The sequence below is a fragment of the Hippocampus zosterae genome, chromosome 5 (assembly GCF_025434085.1).
Source record: "Hippocampus zosterae strain Florida chromosome 5, ASM2543408v3, whole genome shotgun sequence".
Lineage (NCBI taxonomy): Eukaryota > Metazoa > Chordata > Actinopteri > Syngnathiformes > Syngnathidae > Hippocampus > Hippocampus zosterae.
The window spans coordinates 12,312,164-12,330,854 of NC_067455.1; the positions used below are offsets into that span (position 1 = coordinate 12,312,164).

At 43.5% G+C, this 18,691-nt stretch overlaps 4 protein-coding genes across 9 annotated transcripts in view; 1 reads left to right on the forward strand and 3 right to left on the reverse strand.

Moving 5' to 3' along the window:
• The first annotated feature begins 964 nt into the window (after window positions 1-964).
• Window positions 965-2,147, forward strand: LOC127600764 (trypsin-3). Its single transcript, XM_052065555.1, has 5 exons — window positions 965-1,019; window positions 1,113-1,275; window positions 1,354-1,607; window positions 1,695-1,831; window positions 1,915-2,147. Exons 1-5 carry the CDS (start codon window positions 980-982, stop codon window positions 2,062-2,064), a joined length of 744 nt encoding a protein of 247 aa, XP_051921515.1. The 5' UTR covers window positions 965-979; the 3' UTR covers window positions 2,065-2,147.
• A 533-nt stretch (window positions 2,148-2,680) lies between these two features.
• si:dkeyp-84f3.9 (uncharacterized) lies at window positions 2,681-8,964 on the reverse strand. 2 transcript variants are annotated; one of them, XM_052065441.1, is made up of 4 exons: window positions 8,672-8,964; window positions 7,170-7,295; window positions 6,274-6,349; window positions 2,681-6,162 (listed from the first exon to the last, which is right to left on the reverse strand). In XM_052065441.1, the coding sequence occupies exons 1-4, from the start codon at window positions 8,711-8,713 to the stop codon at window positions 2,894-2,896; spliced, it is 3,513 nt and encodes a 1,170-aa protein (XP_051921401.1). In that variant the 5' UTR covers window positions 8,714-8,964; the 3' UTR covers window positions 2,681-2,893. The 2 variants fall into 2 exon arrangements, with proteins under 2 accessions (XP_051921401.1, XP_051921400.1); XM_052065440.1 differs by having other exon boundaries at window positions 2,681-6,349; window positions 8,672-8,963.
• Window positions 8,965-10,625: 1,661 nt separating this feature from the next.
• LOC127600744 (zinc finger protein 84-like) lies at window positions 10,626-13,385 on the reverse strand. The gene is made up of 2 exons (XM_052065495.1): window positions 13,080-13,385; window positions 10,626-12,551 (listed from the first exon to the last, which is right to left on the reverse strand). The coding sequence occupies exon 2, from the start codon at window positions 12,511-12,513 to the stop codon at window positions 11,098-11,100; it is 1,416 nt and encodes a 471-aa protein (XP_051921455.1). The 5' UTR covers window positions 12,514-12,551; window positions 13,080-13,385; the 3' UTR covers window positions 10,626-11,097.
• Window positions 13,386-14,392: 1,007 nt separating this feature from the next.
• The window catches only part of znf1035 (zinc finger protein 1035), a 36,985-nt gene continuing 32,686 nt past the window's right edge, over window positions 14,393-18,691 (reverse strand). For all 5 annotated transcript variants that reach the window (XM_052065424.1, XM_052065421.1, XM_052065423.1 and 2 more), the window contains one exon: window positions 14,393-17,516. In XM_052065424.1, coding sequence (XP_051921384.1) covers window positions 14,675-17,500 — 2,826 coding nt within the window. In that variant the 5' untranslated portion in view covers window positions 17,501-17,516 and the 3' untranslated portion in view covers window positions 14,393-14,674. The remainder of the gene's footprint in view (window positions 17,517-18,691) is intronic.

Below are 18,691 nucleotides of genomic sequence, written 5' to 3' on the forward strand. Positions count from 1 at the left end.
AATCATGAAATGAAGAGAAAACACTTAGTCATTCTAAAAATAAAAAAAAAACAAATAAACAAAAAAAACCCCAAAAACCTGTGAGAACGGCATCTGGCGTTGAAGGGTAGTAGGCCTCAGTCAATCAGCAAGAAAACAACAGAGTCAACTTTAAAGCAAAGCTGTTCGATGAAATGAGCAAATTGCAGGCTTACGGTTGTGAAAAGAGAAATGTAAAATAATTGAATCAGAAAAAAACTCTAATTAATGAATATGCCTCCAAAACTACCACCTTGTTTTAAACAGCAGTAAAATAGTTGAGTGAAAAACAAAGTGCAGGGCAAAGCTTTTCCAAATAATACACATTTCAGATTAAGTATTGTACAGAATCATTTTGACCTGGCATATTCTTGCCATACCGTCGTATGAAATATCTGAGGACGTTTGTCTTAGACATGAGGAAATCCCCGTTCAAATATCCTAAACCAGCTTGGGTTGCTCGGTTTTACCATAGATTCAAATTTATTCGAATATGAAAATGTTGTTGGTACAACTGAAAATCCCTAAATGCATCTTAATATGCAGCCAAATTGCTGTGTTGTTTTGGACTAATTAAGCATACTTTCATCCATACCAAGGCACCGTTAAATGTTATATTAAAAATGTCCAAAAGACAATGAATATTTGAATTGATGGATCATTTGTTGCTTACATAAAGTGTTCACTTTTGGTAGACATAATGAAGTGCAGCGTTTTGCTTGCTCATGTTACCTAATGTATGTTGGAATTAGAGTGTAACCGATGCTCTCATTATCAACATTTTGGCTGCTGCGTTCCAGGTGTGCGTTCACACACACAGACACACACGCACACGTTGAGAAGATAAGGGTATGATGGAGAAAAAAAAAATTAAAGCGGTGGTAGATTGAAGCCGAGGAGCAGGCTTTAAAAGGTTCAGGATCAGAGCCGAGCTGACACTGAGGCTCAGACAAGGATCGCGATGAAGGCTTTCATTCTTCTGGCGCTGTTCGCAGTGGCTTGTGAGTATGGATGGACGTATTAGTTAGTGACTGACTTGTAAAACAGTCACCCCTATGAGACATAATCATTGGATCTTTCTGGAATTCAATCAGTTGCTGCTCCCATTGATGATGAGGACGACAAGATTGTTGGTGGATACGAGTGCAGAAAGAACTCTGTGCCCTACCAGGTGTCTCTGAACTCTGGCTACCACTTCTGCGGAGGTTCCCTGATCTCCAGCACCTGGGTGGTGTCTGCTGCTCACTGCTACAAGTCGTAAGTCGTAACGCAGCCGACATGAAACTTGCGTGGGACTTTGAACTCGGCATCACCGCCGTGTGCGTTTCCGTGCAGCCGCATCCAGGTGCGTCTCGGTGAGCACAACATCGCCGTCAACGAGGGCACGGAGCAGTTCATCAACTCCGTTCGGGTCATCAGACATCCCAGATACAGCAGCCGCAACCTGGACAACGACATCATGCTCATCAAGCTGAGCAAGCCCGCCACCCTGAACAGCTACGTTCGCACCGTGTCCCTGCCCTCCAGCTGTGCCGGCTCAGGCACCCGCTGTCTGATCTCTGGATGGGGCAACATGAGCGGCTCTGGAAGTCAGTCGAAAAAAGAAAAACCCTAAAAGGGGATCGATCCACTTGTTCATGTATAAGCACTCACGCGTGTCCGTTCGTCCTCCTCAGACAACTACCCTGACCGTCTGAGGTGCCTGGACGCCCCCATCTTGAGCGACAGCAGCTGCAGGAGCTCCTACCCTGGACAGATCACCTCCAACATGTTCTGCGCCGGATTCCTCGAGGGAGGCAAAGACTCTTGCCAGGTACGAGCACCAAGATCACCGATTCTTTGAAGTGAACTTCTCAAGCCTGTGGTCCTTACATATGGTATTTGGTACCTGTGCAGGGAGACTCGGGTGGCCCCGTGGTGTGTAACGGCCAGCTTCAGGGTGTCGTGTCCTGGGGTTACGGTTGCGCCCAGAGGAACAAGCCTGGTGTTTACGCTAAGGTCTGCAACTACAACTCCTGGATTCGCAGCACCATGTCATCCAACTAAAGACGTTGCTTGTTGGAACATTCATTCCAGAAACCAGTACAAGTCTAGCAACCTGTGTCAAGAAAATAAATTGTAAACCTCAAGCTGATGTTATTATTGTGGTGTTCTCTTCACTTGCAACTTTCTGTGCCGAAACTCAAGCTCTTTAGGAACATATATATTTCACCATCATTCCAAGGAACACTGTAGCCACAGCTCACACTTTTGAGGAGAGGTACAGTATGTTCCAAGTCTTCTAGGCAAATCTACCAAAAATAGCCCAATGACGACAGCACGTTAAAAAAAAGGACATTTATTGAGGACAAACTACAGCACTGTCCATGCAACAATTTGTGTAAATGTGAAAAATGTTCTTCCAAGAGTCAATCAAGTCAAAATTCAGTCTGAAATTTGCTTCAGGGCAGCAGTTCCTCAAGTCAACAATTGATCAAATGAAATATTTTATAGTGCAGGTTGTTCATTGGAAAATGGGGAATCAATTCTTTTGTGACACCACAGATGCTCGTCATTAATCAAATTCAGATGTTTTTTTTTAATACTAAATCCTTTATATTCAGAGCTTGAAAATTAATTCAAAGATGCATGTTAAAAACGACAAAACAAAAACACCATCCAGTACAAGGTGACAAAGGCTAGTGACTTTTTAATGGGTAACTGACAATTATGAGCAAAAACGGTTACGCTCCATAGTGCATTATCTTTGAACATCATTAATCAAATATATATACATTTGGTGTACAGTACTGTAATGCAAAAATGTTTTCTGGTAATAGAATGTAATGCTAAGTGGATATGCTCGTGGTGGCTATTATATGACAATATTAGGTTATTACACTTGCCCTCGCGCATGTTGCAAATAATGATGATAAAGATCTGAGAGGACAGCATATTCATGACCACACATGGCACAAATAAGTCCTTGTGAAGACCCCTTTTGGGGAGATGAATATTTGTTTGCAGTTCTCGGAGGTTCTTTTTGCTTTTTTAGCACATCCCGATCGTTTCTGGGGCGCCTGGGTGGTTTCTCGCGCATGTTCGTGGTTCTTGCACTTTGGACATTTTTATCCAAGCCAAAATCCTGCTTTTGGTCAGACGAAGTCCAAGTCAGAAAGGGGGAGTCCTTTGGGGGCAAGTCTTGATTTTGGGAAGCCAAAAGAGCACTGCCTTTTGGGACTGATGACGCAAGGGTGTTGTTTCCCGATTCAAACGAGAGCGTTACCGCTTGGCGGTTTGTCACCGGATTTAACATGCTCGTCGACTGTACAGAATGATCATACAAGGACTGATCCAAAACGGGGCCGAGGCGTATGACCTGTGTCGAGAAATGACAAAGTTGGTGACTGAACAACAAATCAAGAGTCTTAAAACGACTTGTGCACTGATCACAATTGTAAGGCAGGAACACGGTCTTCGGCTTTGAGTGAATCCAACGGAAGCCCGGGTGCTCGCTCATATGATTTTTGTAGGACTCGACAAAACGGAATCCTTTGCCACATAACGCGCACGTGAAGCGACCGCGACGTTGCCGGTGGACTCTTTGATGACGCCACAGTTTGGTCCAGTTTGGAAGAGTCTTCCCGCAACAGGAGCAGGTGTAACTCTGATGCGGAGCGTGAGTCAGCATGTGGGCCCGGAGTCTTCCTATGTGCCTGAACAGGCGACCGCAACTGGGGCATAAATAACTCCTGGGGTCCGATCGGTTGTCTAGTTTGTTCAATTTTGACACAAAATGCGAAAGAAGACGAGCCCGTGTCGCTGTCCGTTTGATCGGGTCGCCGTTATTGCAGGTCATCTGCGACGGTGGTCTTTTGTGGTTTTCACTTTTGCCGTTTGTGGGCGAGGGGTTTAATTTCTGTTCCGACGAAATCCTATGCGCAGACACAGTGTACTCGACGACCGACATTCTCTCTTCCTCCTTGACCCCAACGCAGGAGGCTTTTTGTTCTCCTTGGCACAAACCGCAATGGGCGTGAAACTCGGATAGCCCGCCAAACAGCTTGTCACAATACAAACAGCGATACAGCTTTGTACCAATGTGAGCTCTCATGTGCTTGTTGAACTTCTGCAGGTTGTCCAAGACATTCTTGCAAATGTGACACGTGTACGTCAGGGAAGGTTTTGCTAACTGTCGGCTGGGCTCGATGCTTTCCGGAGGTCTGCACGTATGATTTCTTGCGTTGCTATAATGACTGAAAGACTTTTTACAGCCCGTACAATTGTAACGCTTCACCGACCAATGCGTCAGCTCGTGCACGCGGAGGAAATATGACTGGCCAAAGGCTTTGCCGCAAATACCACATTTGTAAGGCTTCTCCCCCGTGTGGACACGCTCGTGTCTTATGAGGGCCGATTGAAATTTGAACGACTTCCCGCAATACTGGCACACTTTGCTTTCGCTCTTTCCAGGGGCCAAAGCTCTCTCTCGAGTTTCTTCTCCAGAGGTATCGTCCGCGCTTAACTTGCAATCTTCTCGGTCTGGGCCTTTAGCGTGGATCGCCGTGTGGCTAAAATACGTCTTATCGGAGAACATTTTGCAATCTGGACTTTCTTGACTTGAGGTATTCTTTACGTGTGTCTTAAGATGGAGATTCAAGTTGGATTTCTTGCTGAAACCTCTTTTGCATTCGGGGCATTCAAAGGGCCGCTCTCCCGTGTGAACGCGTTGATGGATAACGTACTGAGACATAAATTTATATGTACGGCTGCAGACGGCACATTTCAGCAGGGTTTTTGACCCTTTTCGGATGTAGATAATGTTTTGGTCAGCCACAGTGTTTGTATCAGGGCAGTCTGTTTTGTACTGAATTTCACCTCTACCGTCATGACGTAACAAAACGGGTACTCGCCGTCTTCTCTTGCGGCCTCTTTTGCGTCTTAAAGTGGTATGTTGGAAGTGCTGACCCGCAGAACAGCCGGCCAATTTGGCACTCTGCTGATACGTGCTATGAGTGTTTGACTTGATAGAGGGATCTAAATGATCCAGCGCTGCCTCTGTGTTTTCAACTTTGACAATGGAGGGGATCTCAACAGATTTCGGGGGCTGGTCAGAGGACGCTGCAGTATCATTGTCACTTGGCCGTGTCATCGGAGGAGGGAAAGCATTCTTTGAATTGTCGCAATTGCTCTGACACTCTGACTCCTTGAGACTTTTACCGTCGCCTGGTTGCATTTTGGGCGAATTATTACAGTCGGTGTGTTGAGCTACTTGCTTGGACACGTGGGGCATGACACCTTCGACTCCTTCTGGTCGGTCTACAGAGTGTGGTGACGGGCAAACTTTGTCGTCACATGAAAGAGCCTGCTGGTGGTCACCGTCCTTTTGTTCAATTGTCTCTCGGACTACAGACCGAGGGGACACGTCTCCTCTGTTTCCGCAAAGGTTCACCACGTGATGTTGACCATCCCTTTCCACTTGCTTGTCAGGAAGAGTTTGCAGGGGCGTTCCATCCAAACCCTGCAGTTTTCCCATCTCTGCTCCATCCATAGAGCCTGTGCCACCGCTTACCAGCGATAGCGAAACATCCGGTTTGCAAACTTGAGCAGCGGTTTGGTGATCAATTTGCAAGTTAGATTTTTCATTCGCTTGAAGTTTTGCACTTTTAGGAGGAGGAGAGACCTCTATTTCTTTTGGGCCCACTATGACATCAGAGCAGTTGTTTTCATCCGGTGTTGGGAGATGTCGTTCTTCAAGACTTCTCGGTTTTTGTGTCGGACGGGCAAGGTCATCCTCAGAAGTTTCAGAAACTGCCATTTGCCTTTCGGTTGGTCTTACTCTTTTTCTTTTAGACCCCAAAGAGACCCCATCCTCTGGTTTGTGATCAGGGGCTGTGCAAGTTCGAGAGGTCTCTTTGTAAGATGAGAAAAGAGCTTCAGCATTGCGGCTTTTAGCGAAAGTTGGCACTCGTGTTGCAGTGCCAAGCTCTTCGTGTTGATCCGACACAAATTTGTCCGAAGAAGTGGACATTTTGTCCTTGAGCTTTGAGGATTTCATTTTTCTAGGATGACCTCTTGTCCTTCTCCCCGCCACGGGTAATCCATGATTGTCTGTTTTCAAGTGGCACACACTTGCAGGTGCCATTTGAGCCTTTGCATCCATCCCTAAGTGTGAGACAGCATTAGGTTGGCGGTTGCTATTAACAGGTCCTTTGGATTTCAGAGTCTCGTCTGATTTCAGGGTCTCTGATGAGGGAGATGCAGGTAAAGGTTTACATCGATTTGCCAATTTCATTTCCTCCCCCCATTCAGAATCCTGTTTCTCCTCAATGCATTCTGCAGCTCTGGTCCCCTGCAGAAGATGATAACACAGGTCCATCACAGTCATAAAAGTGTTTCATCAGACCCTGGCCAAAAAAAAAAAAAAAAAGCATGCAAATGCGGCCCATGTATTAAGATTTTTTCGAATATAAGTAAATACCGGTAAGCTAAAAAGCACCATACATCTTTGTGGAAAAGAGGAACCTCATACACGTATTTTATTGAGTCTTCAATTGAAAATGAAATCCAATTATTAAACACTGACAAGGTGCTGACTTTTTTGTTTGCTTGTCTTCTTTTTTTTTTCATTTGTATCTACCGGTACATTATGTGCACAGTATCTTTTTTAAAAATTGTTCGTTATACAATTACATCCAGAGATGCAAGACGATTCCAGTTTTTCCAAGCAGAATATATCTTAAGCCTAAACAGTGGTTTGACCTCTGAAGGTATCCTCCCATTTACGTGAATGTTAAGGTTGAAAACAGAAATGTATGTTATTTATATAGTCTCTCTTCAATTCAAATTATATCAAATATTTCTAAACAAGACTAGTGTTAAGACATGTATCAATAGAAATAGCTTTGTTCAAATTCAAAGAAAACAGAACGCGCATAATCATCATGAACATTACTTATGAAATTAGAGGCCATTAGTTGGGGCTCTCATAGTTGCGCGATCAATTCGCACTCAATTAGTTCATCTCAGTTCCCTTGTAATTGATTACCCACCAGTTGAGGATCTATAAACGGGGAAAGGTGGCCTTAATCCTTAACAGGGTAAGCGGAATACAAAATAGAGTGATGGATGAATAAAGGGGTACATGAGTATTTGTGCTTCTAACTAGCTACCTCTTTGCAGTCTGTCGGTGGATGAAAGGAACTACAAGGATGCGATGTCACAGCAGATAATTCAGAGACTGTATACTGGTCGGTCCTCCTTCTGCTGAAGGAAATTTTACTCCCCATGTCAGGAGTCTGTGGAATGAACAGGGATTACAACTTTACAACTCAAAAAATATACATGGACGTTGACGCTCTACTTTTAAAGCGAGGTACACACAACAAAAATTGGGCCGAATTACAACATTGTTCCAGTCACCTTCAAAAAGGTTGTTTGTCAGATGTCTCTGAAAGGTTACCCTGCAGCGTGGGGGTATGTTACGAGTGATTTTTCTTTCCCAATCTGCTCGACAAACGATAGGGGATGAAAAGTGTAAATGTTAAATAACTTCCAACGTTTCTTTTTTTTGGCGAATCTTTGTCTGTGTGTGTTTAACATCAAAGTCCGTGGAGCCACAGATTTCATGATTATGAAACAGAACGATAGCCAGTGGGGAGGCGACATGAGGTTTTTGCTATTGCCTGACACAAATTGAGGAGCAACGGGTTGTGTTATTGTTCATTTCACGTGTCTCCAGTCATTCACCAAGAAAAAAATTACAGGGACAACATTTTCCCTCATCAATGTTGTTTCCAGACAAGTTAACAGTAAGCCTAGTTTTTTTATGTTTCTTCTTCAACTCCTACTTCCTTACCCCTTGTATTTTCTGGCAGTCTGAATGCCCTGAGGGGAATGCTGCATCTCACAGAACAAGCTTGGTACTACACCACACACTGTTGGTGCTGTACGCACACGCACTTTTTATTTTAAATGTTGCACATCTGAAAAGCTGTTTGATAAACATGCCTACATCCATTTTTTAAAAACTCAAGTGTTGGCGCTTGCAATTTTCATGCCAATATTTTTTCCTTAACTGCAAATAAATATCACTTCAAATAGGCAATTACCTGTCAATCTCTTGACAGAACTTCAGAGGAATTGTTATGAAAAGGACAAAAACATTAATCCCACAAATACACCTAAAACGTAATAATAATTTGTTGAACGTTGTGGGGCTTTTTTTTCCACGAAAGGTAAGAATATTTTTTACGTGGAGTCTTACCATTTTCCTGTACTGTTAACAGTATTTTCATAGTTCAGCAAAAGCAAATAAATTCTTAACAAACACTTAACTGTATTATTAAAAGATGACAAAAGTAGTAGATTAGCAACACTCTTGTCTGTTCCCCTCAGTGAGCCCATCTTATCTTACAGCACCATATTTAGCCTGTGATATCAGGACAGCGGCCTTGTCCCAAAATCTTAATTTCTGCTATTTTAAAATCTGAAATTAGTCTGCACAGACATGGCGTTTGCATATCGTAGGCCAGGTTGCTAGCTCATTACTAATAACACTCACAGACGCGTGAACAACAGCACGTTGTCGAAGCCAATGATACTCTTCAATATTTGGTTGCCAATATTGTGTGGTGAGGGTAATTTTTATTTCAAAAATAGTTAAAGTGCTTGCCTGGGTGGGTGAGTCAACACTGGTCCCCTGGTGGCCATGCATTGACGACTTGCTCGGGTAGGTAGCGATGGCTAGCACGAAGCTATAAGCAGCGTCGTGGCTCGGTGGCTGTTTTATAAACCTTCCACCACATCCATGAATCTGACTGTTGGACAATGCAAGCTTGCCCCGACTTTTGCATCTTTCAGCACCTTAGAGCAGCCATGACTTGACTGGGTCGGTGTGGAAATTGCACAAAGCTATCAGTCGGGTCTGATGCACGAAGTGTGCACTTCAGGTGCCGTTGGAATTTTCGAAATTACCTGAAGTGGAAGTCAAAGCGGAACAGAAAATAGATTACCATGCAACCGACATACACAGAATACGCTGCTTTAAAACAGTTCAGTTGTATCCGCAGCCCTATTTCTTCTCGTAAAACAGCGCGATTGGAGGTTCCAAGTTGCTTTTGGCTAACCTAAGACCACTTGAAGCAGTCATTTGAATGACAATCAAATACAAACGAGAGTCGTCAGTTATTAGTTTTAGGTATAGGTTTCCCAAACCTCACCCAGGCATAAAATAGCTTGCCTGTCTTGGTTACCGGTATTTGGATTGTGTCCATTGCAAATCGCGATGTCTTAAACTGAAAAAGTTCGTGAAAATCTGCAATGTTCTTCAACTCGATCGAGCCTTTTCTGTTGCTGGTCCATCTCTCTGGAATGACCTCCCACTGAACATTCGGCAAGCCTCCTCGCTGCCCATCTTTAAAGCCCTCCTCAAAACTCACTTGTATTCTTTGGCGTTTGACTCAGCATGACTTAGATTTGCTATTGGTTTTACTGCTTGGTGCTTTCTACCGCCTTATTACTTATTACTGATTCGTCTTACTGTTTATTGTATATGTTAAATCGCTCCATGTACAGCACTTTGTATGCAGCGATGGCTGTTTGAAAGTGCTCTATAAATACTGTTGACTTGACTTGACTTGAACTCTTATTCTCCAACCCCCTTGTACGCCTGGCATGTGTGCGATCCGTTTCTCAAAGTAGTGTGGTGTGCAACACAAAATATTCAGCTCAGCGCAAAATGAATTTCTGCTCGGGGAATACAGTACTATGATTCAAAGTACTGTACAGGTATTCTTAATGACCCCGGGTTAGCGTTGTTGCCAAACGACGACCTCTGCTGGATAAACGAGACACCTAAAATGACTGGAAGGGACGTAAACAATTCAAGAAATAGCATGGAAAGCCGTTTGAGCATTTATTTTGGTTTGATGAACTTGATCTCCATCTTCAGCTCCAGAACTGTCCGCACTCTATTTAGTACATTAGGAGAACGATTTTCTTTCTAGTGACATGTTTTTGCCACGTGTGTTCGGTTTGTTCCACTTGCGCAACTCCCTTTATACTGTATATCTGCATCAAAAAACGGCTTTCCACTATGCTTTGTTATCACTTAGTAACAAAGTAAGGTTGTGGTCAAATTACTTGTGATGCAAAACTGTTTACGAGTTGAATGTGTGCAGGTGGTACGAATGACACGCAATTGACTGTACGAGTTAAAATCTGAACAACTCGTAAACAGAACACACAGATGTCAACTCGTGCAGTCTTGTCTCAGCATTAAATAATGCTAATACAGTATGCCAAAATTACCCACTGATGTGTGTTTAAGTAGTGTGTGTGGGGGCGGGTGGGCTTTGCTCTACTAGTGTGCAAAATTGTCTGACTTAAGTGAGTTAAGTACATGGACCTCAAGCTGAAAAAGGATATCAAATATATTTCACGCACATGCACACACACACAGGCCAAACTTCAACATTTGTAAATGTTGTTCAAAACCCACTAAGTTCCAAATCTTTAAACCATAAGTATTGGCAAAAGATTGGCTGACAGATTACAGGTCAGTCATGTGGATGACTTGGACACAAAATTTATGAACGGCACAGTCATGAAAAAAATTGAAATCTCAATGAGAATTAGAAAATATAGTTTAATAATACATAAAGTTCACTTAAAATGGTCATGGAAGTAAACGCTTATCCTGAACACTGAAGCATATTTAGAAAAAGGACAAGAAAACTATAATACAGTGCCTTACTGGCTCACCTCTCATCTTAACATACATTGGTTGACTTTGTAATTTAACGCCAATGTCCAAACACATGGAGCATTCAAATGTTCTGTCCTGACAATATACATACATATATACATACACACAGTGTGTATATATTTGTATATATATATCTATATATATATATAGATATATATACATACATACACACACACACACATAAAATCCAGATTCATATGAATATTTAGTTTGATCAAATCTAAACTGACGCACACATATACTGTATGTATTTTAAAAGGACAGAAGACGTCAGGAAACATTTTACTCATTTGGAGTGAAGATAAGCAGATGATCGGCAACATGCAAATTGGTCAAGTTTTAATGGGGACAGATGAGGTGACCTGGTAGATCATTTCAGATGTTTTTTCTTGTCCGGTTTCCACAATGTAACAATCATCTTCCTTATCTTCCGTATCCACATTGTCAGCATGTTGTCCTTTGTCATAAGTAACTTGTTGGTTCTTGGCATCAGACGGGAATGTGCGGCTCCTTTCACCATTTACCCGGGTCGCAGTGGCCTTGGATATCACCACATCCCGTCTGGGCTGGATCATCTTGCCGATACGGCCGTGCTTGGCCAAGAATTCACCCGCTTTGGCACACTTGTGCCTCTGTAGCATCTGAGTGCTCTCAAACGAGACATGGCACACCCGACACGTGAAGTCAGCTGCCCCGGGGGACGTCTCCGTAGGTTTGCTCAGGTTGCCGCTCTTTGTTGCAGGTGAGGGCGGACGCTTCCAACCGCTTTTCTGGGGGACGTTCAGCGTAGAATTCTGATGCTTGAACTGCTGGGAAGTCATGGTGCAACCTCCCTGAGAGAGTCTGCTGTAGGTTCGTACATTTACATTTTTCAACTGCAGAGCAGAGGTGACTTGAAGCATCTGATTGTTTTCGTTTCCCGCATTAAAATACTTGTTCGGGTTCCGAGTCAGGTCGACTTCCTGGATTGGACTCTTGTAATTCAGCGGTCTGGCTGTTATGAGTCTGAGTTTGGTCGTGGTGCGGGAAGAGTTACACGTGTGGAAGCGAGGCATTAACTTCCTGCTGGAAAGCAGCAGCCCGCATCCAATGCAGCCACAGATTTTGTCTGCAATGTGACTACTAGTGTGCAAAATTAGCAGGCGCTTGGTGACAAAACCCTCACCACATTTACCGCAAGTGTACGGCTTCCACTGGTTCCACTTACGGATTGTTTGCACCAACACCACGGGCTGGTAAATTGTCCAAAGATCGACTGTTGGGGCTCCCACAGTTGAAAACATACTCTTCATGTTTAATCCAGTTTGGTCACCATTAAAAGATGACGCCATGGACGGATATGTTTTAGGCACGTAAGAGATGGGTTTCGTGATTTTAGTCGAAAAAGCTGATGCCGACGGAGACTGCTTTGCAGACCCAGAACCACCATCAAGGTTCCAGACAACTTCACCCAACTTGAAGCGTTTCAGCTGTTCCTCTTCTTCGATGTGTTTTTCAAATCGGCGCTTCTTTATCGTTTCGTGATGCAACACCTGTTGTCCCGGTTCGTGCGTGAGGTTGTGGCTGAACATGTCTTCGTACACAGCAAACTCGGTTCCGCAAGAGCAGATGTGACTTGTAAGAGGACACACATGTTCCTCCAAAAATTGCTGGGTAGAAAAGATCTGTTCACAGCTGAAGCAAATCCCACCAGTGTTCAAATCTCCAACTGAGCTTCTTTCCTGGGGTTTCAGAAGTCGCTCCATCATTGGGCTGGGGATGGAAGTATTTACTTTCAACTTGATACCTGTTTAAAAGCATGAAAACTACATTTAATAGGACAACGCTGATTGTATGATGACCGTTACTATATATATGTGTGTGCGCGCAATTATTTGTTTATAAAAATCAAGTTTTAAAAACAGTTTCTAATCTACAAGACTTTCAGCAATGGGAATTGTAAGCCTCTGTATATGTAAGGCTGTTCTGCTTCTGATAAACACCTCAATAAAAATATTGAACAGAACAAGTGAAGGATGTCTTTGAGCCTTTCGATAGAGGAGCACGATGGCCACATTTGATGTTTAATGTTCATGATAACCAATATTGACTATTAAATCGCTATTCAAAGACAAACAGTTGTAAAGGTGTAACAAAACTACATAGGCGCAACAGCGGATTCTAAACAGATACAGGCATTCGGATTTCTTGAACAAACGAGCCAAGTTGTGACATTTTGTCAGTGGCGGACGTTATTTTGCTGGAACATGAGCCTGCTAATGCTAACGTGCTAAGCACTGCCTTAGCCGGCTAACTGATGACAACGTTAGCTTACCTTGGCCAGTCAAAAGTAGAGTAAGAAAATTCTATTTTAATGCTCGACACAAAGGGGTCAGTGCAGATCCGATGTCGTTTACGGGGAAGAAAGCTGGAGTGTCGGCGTTCAGGCATAAAGTAGGTAGGCATCCGACCACACCACTGAGGGGAGAAAAAAAGGAAAGATACTGCGTCTTCCTCTGCGAATGGCGCCCTTTGCTAAGCGTACATCTGATGTTGACAGGTTTATACTGACTCCTATTGACAGAATAGCGGTACTACTTTTACCGTCATCACTGCTGTTTGTGACGTCAAATATTTTGACTGATAGTGAAAATACAAAAAAAACCCTAACCTCTAGTAAACATCCCCTTTTAAGGCAAAATATGCCTGTTCTTTGTCTGCAAAGACAGTTTTTTTTTGTACTTGAACATTTCACTTTCCAAAAGTTTTTTTCCCCAAGAAAAAAAACTGGACATGAGTTAAGTTGAGCTTAAAATCAGAAATACCCTTAATTCTATTGGTGTAGAGTATATGAATACACCAGTTTCAAGACATCGGTCTTAAAAAATATTCCCAAGTCAAATTTCCTTTTAATGGCAGTTAACATTAAGTAATTTACCTTGTATTTAATATATCTGGGGTTTTTTTTTCATATTTTTGAGCACAGTATTGGCAGTGTAGATAAGTTAGTTCAACAACTGTAATTGACAGTGCTATATAACGACACAGACGTTAATATAATGGAGAGAAAAAAGTGGTAAGAATACAGTCACATTTGAACCAGGTACAAATTTCAAGTTATAAATATGACCTAAACAACAGTGTATACAATAGTTTTACAAAATATGTAATTTTCATTCATTAGAATGTGACTACTTGGCTCAACACTGGCCATTTTTTCATGGAGAACTTTTAAAAAGCAAGTAATTCTTTTTACCCTCTCCCATACAACATAGTTGTACAGAACGATCGAATGCGCTATAATGCATGAGCATGATAAATGTATTTGTATGTTGTTATTCATACACAAAACAAAGTGTAATGCAGCCGCGAGGTAATACAGTTAATCTCTGTCAAAACCCAGAAACTAGAGTACCGGCACATTTTTTTCTCTGCTTTGTTCTGTGACTGGTGAATACGTAAAAAAATAAAATAAAAACTCATTCATCTGAAATCAAACTGAAGAAATCCACTCCCAATGGATTTCCATTTGTTCGTTATCTGCTTGCGGGATGCTTGCAAGGCAATTCCAAAGGTGCGCTTTACACGACAGAGTCGATTGTTTGGATGAATCCAAATAGAACTGAAACTAATACAAAAACACGGAAATGAATTGGAATATTTAATAACACCAGAACAAGCTCCAGAACAATTATTGGATAAAACTGTAAGTGCAACTATTTACAACCTTAAAACTGAAATAACAGGACTTGACAAAACTACACTTGATTCCACGGCAGCAAACTGCTACAAAACTATCGTATTTTTTCCTCTTGTGTTACGTCAGACTTCTTTTACATCATTAAAAGCAGGTAGAAAATCAAAAGTGGCATTTTGTAATCCCACATCTGTGTCGCTGATAAAATGAGAAAAAAAAATAAGAAAATGTTACTATGCCATGAGTTCTGCACACATGACATTATGCACCCTCTTGCGATGGGTTTTGAGAGATTTCAGACTTGGGTAAGAACACTGACAAATGTCACAGCGATGAGATTCAGACTGCTTGTGAGTCAAGAGGTGCTTTTGCAAACCGTCCACAGTGCCAAACCAACGCAGACAAACTGGGCAGCGCACGGGCTTGATGGGAGGTTTGCAGGCCCCGCTCCTCTGGTGAAACAGAAGACTGACCATGTTGGGGAATTCGGAGCTGCAGCGGGAGCAGCGATAAGATTTGGGTGTATTTTGAGGGCGCCCGCCTTTGCAACGATCCCAAGACAAGTGCCTTCGAAGGGAACAGCGGGTGGCAAACGTGTTTCCGCATCGTGTGCATATCACCCGCTGCTTTTTGTTGACATTCGAGCGCTCAGGGACCAGTTCCTTTGGCGAAGGCTGACGTACAGGCAGAGGCGGCGGCTGCTGGGGCTGCTGCGGTTGTTGAGGCGGCTGCTGTTGGATCCGAAGCACCAGCGGTTGCGATCGCTGTGCTTGGAGTCCCTTCCGCAGCTGGTGATGAGGATGCATGTGAATCTGTAGGTGAACCTCGTAGTCAGCCCAGGAATTAACAGTTTCTCCGCACGTCGGACACGTGTAAGATTCCTGCGCGTGCTTTTGTAGATGCTCCAGGAGGAGTCTTGGAGATGTAAATCCAAAGCCGCACTCGCACGTCACCCGCCTGGGAAGCACGGAGGGAAGTGACATGATGCCCCAGGTGTTTGCGTCATTATCCGGACTGCCTTTTGCAGCGCCCGGCAAATGCTGCTGCAAAGGCTCTCGAGTTGCCGCCCGCTGCAACTGGCATCTTCTCTTATGAACCATCATGTTATCTTTGCGGTTGAAGTTTCTGCCGCAGACAGAGCAAGGAAACATTTGTTTTGTGATGCTATTTTGAACTCCGCCGCCATAATTTGCAGTATGCGGTACGGGCGCGGGCCCCCGAGGCCTTAACCCACACAGCCGTAAGTGGCGGGCCAGGGTAGAGGGACGACTGTATGTTTTCTGGCACCTGGGACAGGGGTAACGTTTCACACCATCTCTAACAAAATATCTCAGGTTAGCAATCTCCGACTCCAGCTCCATCTCATCTTCATTAGGAGCATTCTGAGAAGCAGCAAGCAGCTCCATTTCATCATCCAAGGGCATTGTCCACTGGCCTTCATTGCTGCTCTCGTTATGCTTAGGCACGGCGTCCGAGCTACTGTTTTCCATCACACTTGCAGAGGCATCCTTATGCTGGTCCATCAGAGGAGACAAAAATGGCGGGAAGCCTTTGGTAAAACCAGACCAATCTGAAATCTCAGACTGCTCCGAAGTAGTCGAGGTCACCTCGACTTTGACCCGAGGGGCTTCCGTGCAAACGGAAACACTGCTAGTTCCACGCTCATCCCCGAATGCTGAGGCTTTATTACTTGATCTTAATGCTTGCAGTCTGTCAGCGGAGGGATGCGTATGGTACAGTGCTGCCCTTGGGCCGTGACACTTGTGCTTCTTTAGGTTGTACCTGCGGGCGTAGTTGTGCTTGCACACAGGACAAAAGAAAGATTTTTTCATATTATGGAACGGCACAATTTTGGGGACTAGCGGCGATGTACTGGGCTCCTGTGCAGGCCTTTTCACGGATGAAACACAGACATGGTTGTCAGTGAAAGGCAGCTTGCCAATGATGAGTTGTTTGCAGCGACGGCAACACTTAATTCGCTCCTTTTTGTGCAAGAAGTGGTGCTCAGTGAGTCTGTCGGCGTTCGCAAAGGTCCGACGACAGCGGCCGCATTGATATTTCCCAAAAAGGGCATTACTGCTAGAATCTCTGAGTTTCTGACGCGTTTCAAGAACCACGACGGGCGAGAGCATTTTAGTCAGAGAAACTATCTTCTTCGTGCTGGAGTCAATAATTCGGCTAATGGTGGGAGCTTTTGTCTTTACGCTGCTCTTTGCGAGTAGTCGTCTGTACTTTGCTACAGAGAGATCATTGATCGGTAGCTCTTCAGATTCTGGCGTTACATCAACTGGGATGGCCTCTTGTTTGGGGGTGATCAAATCATGACTGTCGTTTGGTGGTGGCGACAGCGAAGCGTGCTTCATGTAGGCCGTTGCAATGATTTTCATTAATTTGTTATTTTTAGCCACTGGTTCTTCATCATCACTGCTGTGAGCAGGCGGTGAATCCCTCACAGTCTGTGATATTGGCTCAGTAGTTAAAGATGTCTGATCAAGTTGCCCATCTTTAATTTCTTGTTCGGGTTGACATTGCTCAAGATGAGGTGATGGAACCACTTTGCTCTCTTCCAGTTTTTCACAGGATTTGGGCTCCATTTTAACAGGGGGAGATCCTGAAGGAGTGGGGCAACTCTGGACCGAATCTGTCACTGCGACAGTTGACTCTGCCGTCAGATTAGGAGAACCCGCACCAGGCCCCGTTTCACTTGAGACGGCATTACTATTTGTCGTTGGGGGTGACTTTAAAGGAGAATTATGCGATTTCTTATGGTCAAGCATGAGACAAAAGTCTTGAAATTCCTCTCCACAATCACAGATGTAAAACGAAGGCGAGGCGCCGTCAGACAATGCTGGTGGATTGGATGACTTCAGGGTTGCTGCCAAGGCGCCCTGCAGGCTCATGTCAGGCTGGGTCGAAGGAGGTGCAATGACCTTGGGGAGCATGTTGGCATGCGTCGCCTGGTGTACGAGCAAAGCGGCCAGTCCGCTGAAGGTTGCGGAACATGCCACGCAACGATAGATTTTGGAGGATGGAGGCCCACTGCCCTGGAGCCCAAGCATTATGGACTCTTGTTTCCTGCAAATAACACACAACGACATGTCATTGGATACTGCACACAACTTTCGCATTTTTAATCAAACATTTTAATGCGGTGTTTAGCAAGCTGCAATTGTGTCAAGACTTAAAGAAAAATAGGCATTACGTATTGTGAAGCCAATGTTTGGCATCTCCTTTAAAGTACACTGGATCATCTTAAAAACCCTGTGAAGTGAATTCAGAGATTTGTTTCTAAATACATGACACCTGTTTGAACATAGTTGACAGAGACGTGGTATTTGATTGACAGGTGACAATTGAGCAAGGCATGGTTTCAGCGCATTCAGTGGACAATCCCACAGCATTTGATGGTGAGACAAACAAAGGCTTGATTTTTCATTATCTTTGAAGGCTTTTTTTTCTTGATACTTCAATTTTTTGTAATCATTCAAATGTGGCAGGGCTGTTTACACACTGCTACGTGGTGTCAAATTTAAAACATTTTCGATTCCAACTTTAAAAGAACCTCAAGGATGTACATTTGGAAAAAAAATTGTTGGGGCTAGGGGAGTCTCTAAAGCTGTACAAACCAAATTCCAATTAAGTTGGGATGTTGTGTTAAAAAAATCATGTTCAACCTGTATATATTTAAATATATCTTCACATCCATGGGCATAAGGGGGTTTATACATCTTGAATCCCCTTAAGTTGCGATCGTGAGTCCTGGAGGAGGGTGCGAAAAAATTTGAATATTGAAGCAAGTCTATTTATTTCAATAATAAAAAATTTAAAAATGAAACTGTGTGTGTGGAGAACTGCCAGTTCTCCACATACAAAGTTAAATATTCCAAGCCATTAAAAAATCCAGTCTTTCACAAAATTGGAATATAAAGACTAAGTTCAACATTGTAGGCTCCCTGTGTTCCAATATTGTCAGGTAATTAAGGCAGAAGACGTCCAAAGGGTTTTTTTTCTTAGCCTTTAGCCTCAGTCTGGCTTAGTAGGCTTTGGAACCATGGGGAAGACTGTTGACAGCTGTGTAGAAAAATATTATTGACGCCCTCCAATCCCAAAGCAACTTGGGCTACAATAACCCCTAAACTATGCCAAATGCCAATCACCTCCATGCCATGCCACCTTAATGCTGTTTGAAATGCAAAAGGAGGTCCAACAAAGTAATGAGGGCATATTGCTTTAATATGAGATCATTTTAT

Excerpts from the sequence above, each read along its gene's own strand:
- LOC127600764 (XM_052065555.1), top strand. The coding sequence starts at position 980 with ATGAAGGCTTTCATTCTTCTGGCGCTGTTCGCAGTGGCTT. Across the intron at positions 1,020-1,112 it reads GGCGCTGTTCGCAGTGGCTT|TTGCTGCTCCCATTGATGAT; the intron begins GTGAGTATGGAT and ends GAATTCAATCAG. Across the intron at positions 1,608-1,694 it reads CAACATGAGCGGCTCTGGAA|ACAACTACCCTGACCGTCTG; the intron begins GTCAGTCGAAAA and ends CGTCCTCCTCAG.
- si:dkeyp-84f3.9 (XM_052065440.1), bottom strand. The coding sequence starts at position 8,713 with ATGCATGGCCACCAGGGGACCAGTGTTGACTCACCCACCCAG. Across the intron at positions 7,296-8,671 it reads GTGTTGACTCACCCACCCAG|ACTCCTGACATGGGGAGTAA; the intron begins GCAAGCACTTTA and ends TTCATTCCACAG. Across the intron at positions 6,350-7,169 it reads CACCGACAGACTGCAAAGAG|GGGACCAGAGCTGCAGAATG; the intron begins GTAGCTAGTTAG and ends CATCTTCTGCAG.
- LOC127600744 (XM_052065495.1), bottom strand. The coding sequence starts at position 12,513 with ATGATGGAGCGACTTCTGAAACCCCAGGAAAGAAGCTCAGTTGGAGAT.